This window comes from Neomonachus schauinslandi, chromosome 4 (genome assembly GCF_002201575.2).
Source record: "Neomonachus schauinslandi chromosome 4, ASM220157v2, whole genome shotgun sequence".
NCBI lineage: Eukaryota > Metazoa > Chordata > Mammalia > Carnivora > Phocidae > Neomonachus > Neomonachus schauinslandi.
Window position 1 is genome coordinate 118,797,142 of NC_058406.1, and position 14,488 is coordinate 118,811,629.

Sequence of the window (14,488 nt, forward strand, 5' to 3'; positions counted from 1 at the left end):
GGCAACACCACCAACAATGATAGGCATTGCTTATAAGAGGGTTGTGTTTGCTAATTTTTCCTTCCCTCATCTTTCCCTTGTACCGCACACACACACATACACACTATTATTAATAACGTGGGCAGGCTCATTTGAGAATACCAGAACATTTCCACGTTGTCTTTATCAGACAAGAGGGCCTTTCACTTGAATTTTTTAGCGAGACCTGAAGAAAAGTGATCTTGTTTCTACTCTGGCCCAAACCCAGACCTCTGAAGCACAGGATTTTACATGCGTGTATCTGCACATAGTTGCGGGTGGACCTGGATGAGATCAATAAAATCCCATGCCTTCAGGCTGGCAGACTTGAAACCAGGGCCAACCTGGAGAGAACTGACTGGGTCTCAGCCTTGTGTTTTTTCTTTCAATCTCCTCTGACACAAAGAGAAAACAGTTTTGATGTCTTTGATGATTGAGTTTCCATAGACTAAGAGTTTCTAGACATTTTTAAAAGGCTAATATTTTCTTTGAGATTTTGCCTACTGCCTCTAGAGTATTATTTACAGAGTTTTCTTCCACTTTACTAACCTAAAAATGTATAACACAACAGGCTCTCAATAGAAATAAAAACCCTCTTATTGGACCTATTAGAAAAAGATAGTAAAGCCCTGGTTTTATAGATAAACCCTTTGTGGTATAGTATATAACCCTTTATAGTATAGTTCAAAGGGACCAAAAAGAGCGAGGTTAGTGTTTAGCACTTACGCTAAGGAAAAACTTTGGGGAATGATCTTTTTTTTTTTTTTTTTTTTTTTAGGCACAAAAGAATTTTTAGATCCCAAACTACCTAAAAGAGAAAAGACAGCCTTATTAAAAACTTTTACATATTTAAAATCAGATTTGGAATAGTGAGAGATTATGACATATGTACAAATTAGTATAAAAAGCCTCTCTACCCTTGCCTGGTGGTTTCATTAAATTTTTTAAAATAAAATAAAATAAAATATACCCTCCAAAACAAAGACTTTTAATCAAATCATCTGGTTTATCTTCAAAATATGTGATTCCTTTGTATTCTGTAAAATGTTTAGGTAGAAGCAAAAATAATTTTTAAGTTTTTTAAAAACGTCGACCCTTATGTACACAGTTCAGGTACTTATATTGGGAGCTAGGTCTCGGTGTGCAAGATGCCCAGGGATCCTGTAAACTCGCAGGGCTCTGAAAAAAAGTTAATAACCCTCTTGCCTTGTTACTAAAAGGACCGAGGCAAGGCATTTCATACACCCTCAGGGATCAGCCTGCTGCCTGAACTGTTAGCTCAGGCAGCTAGGCTCCTTCTGCTTTCATCTCTTCTTGCTTACATTTTACAAAGATGTTTGTTGCGATGAAATTGATTGGCAGCACACTTGGCAATTCAAATTGAATGAGTTGTTCCTCCTTTTTAAATTCCACTAACCAAGATGAGTGCAATGCAATCTGTGGGGGCCCTACATCAAGAACTCAGGTCCTGGGGCTGTGGGACTAGCTCGGACTTCATGGTCAAGGGCCCTTATTTTGTGGATCTAATTAGCGTGGAGAACTGCTTTTCAGTTTGTCTACAAGATAAGCTTGCGCCCTGATCTGGATTCTAAAATTGGAAGCATTTGAAAGATGCTCTCATTTCCTGATATGTACAAAATATATTGATCTGCAGAAGAGGAGGCCCATATTCCCTCAGTTAAGGGGACCAGCTAGCCCATCCATCAACAAATATCTCTTCCCTGGGTCTTACTGTGTGGGTCCTAGGATGAAAGAAAGATCTAGCCCTTTGTGGAAACGTTGCCAGCAAATGTTGTCAGACGTTGGTGGATTCCAGAGAGCTCCAGCTCTTCAGATCATTTGAAATCATTTTCCAGTCCTTCCTATGCCCAGAAAGTTCAGCTGCTGTCACGATAACACTAGCAGAGAGGATTGTAGCTGGAAGGCGGAGAGTGAGGGAGAAGAGGGAGTGTGTGCTCAGGGCTTGGAGGACCTGAAGCTTTGGCTGCCTGACACATGGGAGAATTTGGACTCCCTGATTATCTGGGTCACACACACTCCTGTGCCACATCAGAGGTCATACCATTGTGACTTGGGAAGACAGAGCCGGCAACTATGCACGATTTTTAAGTTATGGAGTCAAAAGGAGAGGAAAGAGGCAAGGGGGATAGAGGAAACGGTAGCAGCTAGGAAAGATGTGTGCTTGCTTGCTTTCTTCCTTACCATTAGCTTGTGCTTCCGTCAGAGAGAAGAAATAGGTTGTTCCCAAGGTTGCGGTCCTATGGGCCCAGTCCAGTCTGGAATGTGTGCTAATTGGTGTGCATTTCTTTCTTTCCACCCCAGGACAGCTTTCCTGCCCGCTTCGGAGGAGTCCATTTTGTCAACCAACCCTGGTACATTCACGCCCTGTACACGCTCATCAAGCCATTCCTTAAAGACAAGACCAGGAAACGGGTAATGAAAACAAACACCCAATGGGGGGATGCCGAGGGGCAATTGCTGGACCCTCCTCTCCATCTCTGTCTCCCCTCTCTCTCTTTCTCTCTCCCTCTCTCCTTATTTTGCACTGTGGGTTTTCTGCTTTTCTGCACTCCCTGAGCATTTGAGCCCAGCTGGAGTTTGCAAATGGCCCGGATTTAATCAATTATTTAGTAGAACTGGGTTATTTTCAGAGTCCCAGTGACAAACCAAAGGAAACTTTGAAGGCATGCAAATACCAGATGCCCATTTTACTGTAAATGCTCGAGGGAGCTATGGGGTCAAGCAGCTTTCCGTTCACGGCATATTTTAATAGCTAGCGTTTTGTCCTGCAAATGTATTATCGTGATGAAGAACGTTTACCATTTGTTTTTCTTCCCTACGGCTCTTGGGTCATCGCTGCCAGCTCCATCACCTTTGAGGCTGGGAAAGCATTCTTCATGAGAAATAATAATGCTCTTAGGAAGAAGGCTTTTAAAGTCTTAATTGCATCAGCTGATGACATTTGGGAGGCCAGCACCTTCCATCAGAGCCGGGGTTTGTCATGGCATTCTGATTAGCCGAGAGACTGAACATTGTTCCACCACTCACTCTGAATCTCAGTTTCCTCATTTAGAAAGACGGGGAGACCAACACCCAGATCATGGAGCTGTTGGGTAATTTAAAGAGGCAGCATGTGAAAAGCCGGTCGTGTAACGGCCAATCACACGGTAGCGACTCAGTGACTCTCATTCTCTTTACCATTTAGCTTCCTTTCTTTCAAACTTCCTGATTTCACTTACTTCAGGTGCACTACCTCTCAAGGGAATCTGACCAGGGTCATTCTTTTTTTTTTTTTTTTTTTCTCCTCTAATATATTTGTTTATTTATTATTTTATTTGTCAGAGAAAGAGACAGAGCACAAGCAGGGGGGAGCGACAGGGAGAGGGAGAAGCAGACTCCCCGCTGAGCAGGGAGCCCAATGCAGGACTCGATCCCAGGACCCCGGGATCATGACCTGAGCCGAAGGCTTAACGACGAGCCAGCCAGGCGCCCCCTGACCACGGTCATTCTTAACAGCACCTTGCATATGCCCCTATACCCGGGGGACCTCATGCTGGGGAAGAGTCTGAGTATGCAGGGGGAGGGGAATGATGATATGAGGGCCCTCTGTCTGCGTACACAGTGTCCCTAACTCCTAAACCTCAGATGCTTCCAGGTCCTTAGGAAACATTGCAGCAGGGTATGGGAGGGGTAATTCTCCTGTCCCCACGCAAGGGTGGAACTAAGAACTAGAACTCACCAGCCTAAGAAGGCAGAGACATTTGGAAGCATTTTGCAATGTCGAAGGCTCAGGACAGTGCTAAGGACAGAGACGTGTCTAGACTGTTCCCAGTATGGATTCAGGCTTCCCAGTGGCTGCATCTTCTACTCAGAAAGGAGCTAGTGGAATTCCTCCTACAAAGCAGTTTACGCATGCTGCTGTGCCATAGAAGGGAGTTTCTGGAGCTCTGAGCACGGAATAGAATCTGACAGGTGAAGAGTCCAGCCTCCTATCTGCTGAGTTCTTCCATCCCACAGAGCCCCAGGAAACAGGGCCAGTTTCCACAGCACTGCTTATCCTTTAAGAACTGGAGATATTGGCTGTTGGTGGGAACGCAAGCTGGCACAGCCACTCTGGAAAACGGTATGGAGCTTCCTCAAAAAGTTAAGACTAGAGCTACCCTAGTCCCAGCAACTTCACCACTAAGTATTTATCCAAAGGCTACAAAAATACTGATTCGAAGGGACACGTGCACCCTAATGTTTATAGCAGCATTATTAACAATAGCTAAATTATGGAAAGAGCCTGAATGTCCATTGACTGATGAATGGATGAAGAAGATATGGTATACCTCTAGTATCTCGAGTATCACTCGGCCGTGAAAAAGAATGAAATCTTGCCATTTGCAATGACGAAGATGGAGCTAGAGGGTATTATGCTAAGCTAAATAAGTCAGTCAGAGAAAGACTCATATGTAGAATTTAAGAAACAAAACAAATGAACATAGGGGGAGAAAAGAGAGAGGCAAACCATAAAACAGACTCTTAACTATACAGAACAAACAGAGTTGCAGGAGGGGAGGTGCGTGGAGGGATGGGCCGAATGGGTGATGGGGATTAAGGAGGGCCCAAGTGGGTGTTGGGATGAGCACTGGGTGTTATATTAAGTGATGAATCCTAAATTCTACTCCTGAAACCAATATTGCGCTGTATGTTAACTAATTGGAATTTAAATAAAAACTTGAAAGAGAAAAAGTGAGTATCACAAATAAAATTGATAGTACAAAAAATGAAAAAAAAGAACTGGAGGTATTGGGTGGGTAGGTACAAATGTTTGCTCTAAATACCAGGGCTAATATTTATCTCTAGCTTGTCCATGCTTCAAACACTATAGTTCCTCCTAAGAGGTGTTTTGCAAAGGCCAGAACACATGAATTTCTTCAAAAGCAATAATTCTTATTAAAATTGAGATCCAATGTCAGAAAATTTACATAGTTTTCTGAAGTGCTACAGTATTCTTCTGAGGAATGTTAGCACTTAGCTTCTTGTTCCTTTCCTTTTTAAATGATGCCATTACGTCATAAGTTAAAATCAATACAACGGAACAACGTAGCAAGCATATGCCTCTATTACGTAGTATATTATAATATAGTCTATAGTATATAACATAATTGAAAATAATTTTATGGTATATTATACTATATTTAAGTATTTTATTTTATTTTTATTTTTTAAAGATTTTATTTATTTATTTGAGAGCGAGAGCAAGCACGAGTGGCGGGGGAGGGGCAAAGAGGGAGAAGCAGGCTTCCTGCTGAGCAGGGAGCCTGATGCGGGGCTCGATCCCAGGACCCTGGAACCATGACCTGAGCCGAAGGCAGATGCTTAACCAATTGAGCCACTCAGGCGCCCCTATTTTTAAGTATTTTAAAAGTCACATTTACATTGCATAATGGTAACTGTGGTGTGTGTGTACACCTGTGTGTGTATTATCGGTGGTCCTACACTTGGATATAACTGATGTGTGTTGAGCTTGCAACGTGAAGTGTGAGAACTGATATCATTCTACAGATGGACTTTAAATAGACTTTCAGAAGTCAATTCCTAAACTGTAGGAAATGGTCATTCTTGACTTATGGCTTAACCACTTTGTGGATTTGTCTGAAAATAATTGAAATTTGGGGATGTTTTCTCCCCTGTTTGGCCAGTTTCCATCACCATTCATTACATGTTTAGATGATGCAAACTTATTTGGGTGTTAGCCCTCAGTCCTGACATAAATGGAAGATGGCTGTAAAAATATCCATAAGTTCTCAGGCCACAGTTTTCAGTTCCACTGACTAATGGATGAAGTTTTTACCTTGTGCCCACATCACCCTGGGATCTGGGAATATATTAAAAGAGTAAGAAAACACCATCCCTTTTCCTGAGTATTCTTCTCTTCCTGTGGGCAAGCAAGACATAAATGAACAAATCAAAAAAAATAGAAGTCAGCAAATAATAGTTAATTGGGGGCAGCAGGGAGGAGAACCAGAGTGCGCAGGTGTCTCTGGGACAGACAGACTACCGCTTGGCAAAGGCCTGGAAAGGATGGGGGGACGGAGAGGGTACAGAGGGCAGAAAGCCCTTGAGGGGGCAGGAGGAACAGAACAATGTGGGGATGCACGGGAAGCATGATTGGGGGTTTGCATGGTCTGCATTGCTACCCTTTTTAACAGCAGGGATAGTTAAGAGATTACTGTATGTGTAAATTTGGGCCACGGCCAAATAATACCCAATTTGTTCATAAACTTCATTTTTTAAGGACTATTAATTCATCCCCTTTTCTGAGCAATAAATTAACATTTTATGAAGATTATGCTGCAGACACAAAATTGAATGCTTCTTTAAACACCATGATCACCAGCAGCGCATCCAATTTGTCATTGCTAAATTGTGTATTAAGCTAAATAATTGCTCATATGTTTTGGATTTTTTGTTGATAATTATTTTTTTCCTTTCCAGATTTTCCTGCATGGAAACAACTTAAACAGCCTTCACCAGCTAATCCACCCCGAATTTTTGCCCTCTGAATTTGGAGGAACGCTTCCTCCTTATGACATGGGAACTTGGGCCCGGACGTTACTTGGTCCAGACTACAGTGATGAAAATGACTATACTCACACTTCCTACAATGCAATGCACGTGAAACACACATCCTCCAATCTGGAGAGAGAATGCTCCCCGAAGCCGATGAAGAGGTAAGACCTGCATTATCAGAGCCTCCCAGTCAGAGGTGAATAAGCATTTTTGATTTGGGCCTATTGCGGGTTAAGTAATTGAAGACTTTTATGGGCACAGAACTCGAATAAAATAAAATGCAATACATTCTCAGCTGATTTCACTAGAATTGAAAGCAAATGGGGCTTGGCTGGCCCAGAAATCGAGTTGTCCTTGTTGTATTAAGGAAACAGTTAAAGGCTGGACCTTGCTCATGTCACAATTACAGTGCTCATCTCTAGGGAGCCTGAGTTAACACACAGAGAATGAAATGTTGGGCCTTTGAGATGGCCTGGATTGAAAAAGCAACCTGCCAGAAAGCATTCCTATCATCCATGCATTTAGAACCATTTATTGAGCATTTAATTGCCTATAGACACTGATGGGCACTGGGAACACGCATATGAATAAGACATCAAAAGAACAGAGAAGCGTGGCCCAGGAAAATCTGTCCAGTAAGACTTTTGTCAACTTGTTTATAAAGCGGGTGACACTGCAGCTAGGCTCTGAAGCATGAAAATCAGCAACCCAGGCTTAAAAAGGAGGAGAAGGCATTCTAGGCAGAGGGGATAGACGGAGACATAGAGGCATGGAGGCATCAGAGGGATGGGATATTCTGGTGTGGCCAACAGGTGCATGAGGGGTGTGGGTGGGAGTGGACGTGGAATGAAGTTCTAAAGATTGTTGCATCTGGGTGGTGAAGTATATTGTATACTGAATTTAATAGAGTGCCATGAAAGAGGGATTTTTAAAATCGATGTACAAATAATAGATGAGTGCTTTCTCATTGTAAAAATTAAAACCTTATTTTTAAGGCTATAATCCCCCAATTTCAAACCCAATTCCTCCCAAAGGTAACCACTGTTATGAGACTAAGGTGGACTCTTCTATTCCATTTTCCATATATTACATGCATCTATCCACACCCACAGAAAATATCGAATATTGTATATTAGTTTGCTAGGGCTACTGCAACCATGTACCACAGACTGGGCGGTTTAGACAACAGAAGTGTGTTTTCTCACAATTCTGGAGGCTAGAAGTCCAAGATCAAGGTGTTGGCAGGGTTGGTATCTTATGAGACCTCTCTCCTTGGCTTGTAGATGCCTGCCTTCTCCCTGTGTCCTCACATAGACTTCCCTCTGTGTGTCTGTGTCCTAATCCCTTTCTACAATACCAGTCATGTTGGATTAGGACTTACCCTAAAGACTCTTTTACCCTAATTACCTCTTTTGAAGTCTCTATCTTCAAATAGAGTCACCTTCGGAGGTACTGGGGGTTGGGGCTTCAACATATGAATTTGGGGGGGGCAGGGCACAGTTTATCCCAGTAACATATTATTATGTACATCCTTCTATGCCAGTGAATCTAGACACATCTCATGCTTTTAATGCTGCATGGTATTCCAGTAGATGAATATGTCACAGTTTAGCCGTTTCTCTCTTGATGGGTATTTAGCTTATTTCTGGGTTCTTTCTCTATTTCGAATGAAAAGACTCGGTGTAAGTCCTTGATATGCCTCCTTTGTTCTCACAGGAAGTTCCTCAGGTAAACTTGGAGCTTGTAGTCGCTGTGTCAGAGAGTCTGTGCATTTTAAATTTAGCCCACACTGCCAAGTGGCCCTCCAAAATGGAGGATACTCCATTCAGATGGATACTCCCACCAGCATGTGTGAGAATGTCTTCCCCAGACTCTTGAAAAGTACTTGATATTATCAGACTTTAATTCTAATCATCATCCTGATGGCAGGACCGTTCTATGTCATTTTTGTTTTCTCCTCACCAGACATAGTTGAGCAGAGAAATGAGTTCTGGGTTTTATGAGGGTCATGGAATTCGCAGGGAAATGCAGACTAAAAGCCATCAGAAGGTGGATGAGGGCCGTAGCTAATACTGAAACAATGAAGATTGCTATACTGTAGAGGTATTTGGGGAAGGAAGAGTGTCACTGTTAGAGTCTCCTATGGATAACTGGGCTTACACTGATGTCCTGAAGCAAGAGAGTGTCCAGGAGGAGGATCTCCACATTTCCTGCTCAGTTGGGAATATCGCGTTCACGTGTCTGGTAAAGCCTCTCTGCTGAGACTGGAGCAATCTGGAAATTCATTTATTCCCCAGGTTAACAGCCGACATTCTCTGAGAAGTGTTGGTCACAGGGTTGAGAGCCTGGCTTTGTATCTCTACAGTAAAGGGCCTGACGATCGTCCCACCCAGGTTCTGACCCGCTCTCAGTCCAGGCTCCAGCACAGTAATGATAATGTAACAACTCACATTACTGACACTGCTCTGAGCCCATACCCGCATTAACTCTCTAAATCCTCACCGTAACTGTATGAGAAAGGTTTGATGATTATTCCTAGTTCGCAAGTGAGGAAACTGAGACACAGAGAGGTTAAGCAACTGCTCAAGGTCACACAGCTAGTAAATGGCCAAGCTGGGATTCAGAGTTGGGCAGCCTGGCTCCACACTCTGCATTCCTGTCCTCTATAAGATATGGCACATTGTCTGCTTTTCCTCATACTTTCTAGCCTCACCTCTAGTGCCAGTCTTCTCTCTCCAATCCCTCCACAGGCAGGAACAATGACCCTTCCTGTGGTTTGTCCCTACCTTATCTCTAGAGACTTAGATAAAGTCATCATACCCTCATATTTGTTGGAATGTCCAAAGTCCAGTGGCATAAAGTAGGAATTTGCCACTTTTTCTCCAGATGATCAGTTACAGACTTACATCTCTTTTGGGTGACTAGACATGTCCTGACTCCAAGTTCTGCCTCTGAGTTGACATTGAGGATCAGAGGAGGTGATAGCCTCCATTATGAGATGGTGAGTTCTGGAGGCTAAAGTCTTCGAATAACATTTATTTGCTTTACACCCTCCTCAAGAATCAAACTCAATGTCCGACACACAGTAGACACACAACAGACACCCTATACATGCTTGCTGCATATGAATGAATTAATGTTGAATGAGCTGCTACCTACAAAACCCACCCTTGGTACAGTTGTCCAATTACTCAGAGCTGATTTTTCCTGGCTTTCATGGATCCTGACTTATAGGATCTTACAGCCTACTAAGGGAGATAAGATTTTCCCACAAATAACTCTAATATAGTGCAGAATGAAAGAGGTACTATAAAGGAGGTGTAAGAAGCTGCTGCAATGTTCTAAGGAAACATTCACTAATGTCAACCAGGAAGACTCTTAGAGAAGTCTTCTTGGACAAAGGCAGGTTTTGGAAAAGGTAAGATATTGAAGTCAAAATCCAAGACTATGCCAGAGAAACTAGTAATTGTGTACCTCTCATTACCTTACCAAGGCCATCAAGGTATCCTGCTCATTCTTGCTTTCATTGGCGGTGGCGTCCTTGGGCCGTTGCTTGAGGATTTTACTTATTTATTTATTTTAGCAGGGGAGGGGCAGAGGGAGAGAGAAACTCAAGCAGATTCTGTGCTCCACGCGGAGCCCAATGCAGGGCTCGATCTCACGACCCTGAGATCGTGACCTGAGCCAAAACCAAGAGTGGGCCACTTAACTGAGTGTGCCGCCCAGGTGCACCCCATTTCTTGGGGATTTTAGGCAGCAGCAGGATGGGCCGTGAGGAGATTGGTACCAGCAGTGATGCAGCAAGGAGGGACCACCCCAGCTGTGGGACTGTGCCTATTGTCAGGTGCTTCACTGATGGATGTCTGTGGTGACTGAGAAAATTACAGGGACAGAACAGCCACCATTCATAGCATCTCTGAGCCTTCAGAACCCATAGGGACATGGGGAAATGGAAAACAGAATTGGAGATCTTAAAGGTCATCTCTTCCAGCTTCCCACCTGATGTGGTGCCTGTCCTCCAGCCCAGGCTGTCAGCTAGTCTTAGTGTGCATTGTCCAGAAATGGGCAGGCAGCTAACAGGGCAGTGTGTGCCCTGTAGCATGGCTTCAGGAAGTACCTCCTTGGTCTGAGCCAGATGACCTGGGTCTGTCCTGTGGGATACTGTTCCAACTTCCAATGGGTAGACACTGCCCAGAGTCCCAATCCCTCTCACCATAATTCCCACCAGTCTTCAGGTCCATTTAGAGTCAAATGGACTTTTGTGGACTGTCTTTGGAACCTAGTCACTATTTATAATGTGGCCTCTGAGTTCCAAGTGGCTCAGAACAATGCTCTCTGGCATGTGTAGAGTAAAATCCAAGATGTATAAAATTTTCAGTGGATTAGTGGGTCTAACAAGCTCTTTTCTTCTTCCAGATAAATTTGATTCAAACCTTAAGCAGAAAAACTTAAAAAAAATTATTAGTTTAGCACCTGGATGGCTCAGTCGGTTAAGAGTCTGCCTTTGGCTCAGATCATGATCCCAGGATCCTGGGATCGAGCCCTGCATTGGGCTCCCTGCTCAGCGGGGAGCCTGCTTCTCCCTCTCCCTCTGCCTCTCTCCCCTGCTCATGCCCTCCCTCTCTCTCTGTCAAATAAATAAATAAATCTTTTTAAAAAATATTCATTTAGATGGAAAATTTTCTAAACAGATTATTTCAATATTGATCTTTTCTTTAATAAAATGATGATTTATGGGCTTTTGAGTGTGTAGCATTCTCTACTCCACTGCTAAATGACCCCGAGTGTTGTATTTTTACCTTCCTGTTCCTGTTTTTTATTTTACAATTTACTCTATTTCCTTGCTTCCGGGCCGTCAGTCGTCACTTTCTGTTCCTGAAACTAGGTATGTCAGAAGCACTCTGTTTCCTTCTACCTAATTTACTGCTGGACTTGTTTTCAGCTTGAAAAGTAGGTAGCCCAACTTAATAAAACCGTCCAACAAATAACAGTAAATAGGCTCCGTAATGGTTATGATGATTTGGGCTGCAAATAAGATAAAATTCCAACTGGACTGCTTCAAACGATATGGACAATTGATTGTTTCACATAATGAGACGTCACAGAGTGAGGTGACTACAGAATTGCGTGTTCCAGTAGCTCATGGGTGGGGTCCGTGACCCAGGCTCCTACCCCTGGGTCCCACATGATGAAGCCGTCTCAGGCAGGAGTGCACCCCTGATTCACATGGGCAGATATGCCCAAACCAGAGGGGCTTTTTGTCACCTAAGAAGGAGGAGGGGGTGGCTTGAGGTCGGGACCCAGCAGCCTGATGTTTCTGCTTCATGAAGCAAGGGCATGGTCTTTTCATCAGTGCATAGATTTTGTGATATCTCTTTCAATTATTAGGCTTATTAATTACTGCTTATTAATTGCTTTCTGGTTCTAGACTTAATCTCTAAATGGCTATCGATATTATTTAAAAGGCTATACACAGACACAGAGAAACACACTCTCTTGAACTCCTGGAGGACGATTAGTCATTTTTAGAGAAGTTCTACTTAAAAAACACCTATTTGTATATATTATAAATGTGTTCATGTACTCAGACATATATATACTCTATATTGTGTGTATATATATATATAAATATGTATATATATTGAAATATATATGATACATATACATACACACATATATAGATTTTTTTTAAAGATTACTGGTAATAAACCTCATGCACATTTTATCCCAAGACCTGGATTCCAAGTAAGGAACTGGGGTCTTCCCCCAGAGCTGGAGCTGTCCAAGTGCAGATTGCTCTGTAGATCGGGTGGTTTGGAAGAATGCTGCTCAGACCCCGACCTCAAGAAGCACAGGTGTGACCCGGCCCCTGCAGCCTGGGAGGTGACACAGGTGGCCCAGAATGCCTTACCTCCTTACTCTGTTGGTCTCTACTAAGCTTTGTCGTCAGGGCTGCTATCTATCCACCATGGAGTTGATGATCTCAAAGACATAGAAAACTTCCCTGGCGTTTCTGGGTCAAAGCAAGAGGGAGCGCTCTGAGAAGCCAGGCTCTCTGCCGAGTGAAGCCACCACTTCGGCCAACAGGGGGGAAGCTGATTTTCCGAGCCTGGGGCGTGTGGTTGCCCTGGTGGTGGGGCCGGGTGCTGTTCTGAACCACACAGGATTGGCATAGAAAGGGAAAGGGACCAGATCAAAACAGTGTCCCCCCTTACCCCCCGCCGCCCCAGAGCCAAAAGGCAGGTGGTCTCTGCCAGGGCAGCCAGGGAGAGATAGCTTATATCTTACACCATCCTCTCTTGAGTTGATCTTGAGTGAGTTCCTCTGGCTGTACCACGGCAGCTTCTGTTTGCAGGATAAACATCCTCCATGAAAATTGTATATAAAATACTAAAATTATATATAAACGTGCATTTTATTATTCCCCTTATTATCAGGATTTAGGAAATTTTAGAACCAGAGGAGGGTCTTAAAGTTTACCTAAGCATCATCAGCCTTTCTGCTACCAAGGACCTCTTCTTTTGCCCCCCATGTGGTATATATATAAGTTCTTGAGAGAACATTGCATTTATTAAGTAATGACAAGCTCATGTTGCCATAATGTAATCAGTATTATTTCATAGAATGAGCCTAACATCTTTAATTTTAATAAAAACCAAGTTACTTACTACTTAATTTAAATTTTAGTCTCCTAGATGGTAAATTCTGTTAAGTTTTGTGGCTTATAAACAATAATGTAAAAATACCTGCTCATCCCCTTGCCCTTTACTGCTTATGTGAAGTCGCTGGGACTAAGGCTCAAGCCTCCTGGCTTTTGGTCTGGGGGTTTTCTATACAGCCATCCAGCTAGCTTCTTCTAGAAGCATAGTGTCTTGCACATGGTAGATGTTCCATACATATTTAATATTCTGTAGCTTGAAAAGTGTAAGTAAATGGTGCACAGACATGCCCCTCCCTTTTTTTTTTTTTTACTAGTGCTTAGATTTAAAAAAAATACTTTTCTTCTAATTATCATAGTCAAGGTCCTGAGAAGCCTTGCAGGGTAAAAATCTGTATCGCCAAAGATATTTTATCGTAGGAATCTTTCTGTGCACTTGTCTCCCAGAGACCAGGGTAGGTAAACACCACGCCAGCATTCAACATGGAAAATCAGGAAGCCGATTTAAGTTCATGGAGACTCAACTGGTCTGAACCTTGGCTGACAATTTTCATTCTCATTGTTTCCTGGAGGTCACCACCCATGGGCTCAGGTGTACCTATCTGTTTTGATCTGGGCTCAGTCTGCCACACAAGGAAAGGGAGTATTATTTTATCTAAGGTACAAGGTGGTCTTGTTGGCTCATGAATTTCCCAAAAGAGATTCATGTCTCAGCACTGAAAGAGAAACTCCAAATCTGATGTTAGTGGAACCATGGCTCCTTCTCAGAAGCCCAGAAATTAGGGGTACTTGTTTGGTTCAGTTGGTTAAGCATCTGCCTTCGGCCCATGTCATCATCTTGGTGTCCTGGGATCAAGCCCCACGTCGGGCTCCCAGGTCAGTGGGGAGTCTGCTTCTCCCTCTCTCCCCTGCTCATGCCCTCTCTTTCTCAAATAAACAAATAAAATATTGAAAAAGAAGCAAAAGAAGCAGCAGCTCAGAAATTACCAAAGCAGAATAACATATTTTACTTCCTTGAGCAGCAGGTGAGGTGCACGGAGTTATCACTACACCCAGCCACCCGGGCCCAGTGGAGCCGCTTGGAGGAAAAGCAGAGCCAGAGTGGATGCATAGAGAGTGTTTTAACTTGCTGAGTCCGGGGCGGGGAGCAATGGCCACACCCACCGTGGCCCTGTCTCTCCAAGAGATCTTTACTGAGAGCCTCCTCTGTGCTGGCCACGGGCCCCTGTCTTTCAGGGAATCAAAAGACCAGAG

At 43.3% G+C, this 14,488-nt stretch overlaps 1 protein-coding gene across 1 annotated transcript in view; it reads left to right on the forward strand.

Annotated features, from left to right (window-relative positions):
• Positions 1-14,488, forward strand: part of CLVS1 (clavesin 1) — a 162,552-nt gene that overhangs the window by 127,504 nt on the left and 20,560 nt on the right. The window contains exons 3-4 of the mRNA XM_021688604.2: positions 2,341-2,451; positions 6,502-6,737. Of these exons, the coding sequence (XP_021544279.1) occupies positions 2,341-2,451; positions 6,502-6,737 (347 nt within the window). The remainder of the gene's footprint in view (positions 1-2,340; positions 2,452-6,501; positions 6,738-14,488) is intronic.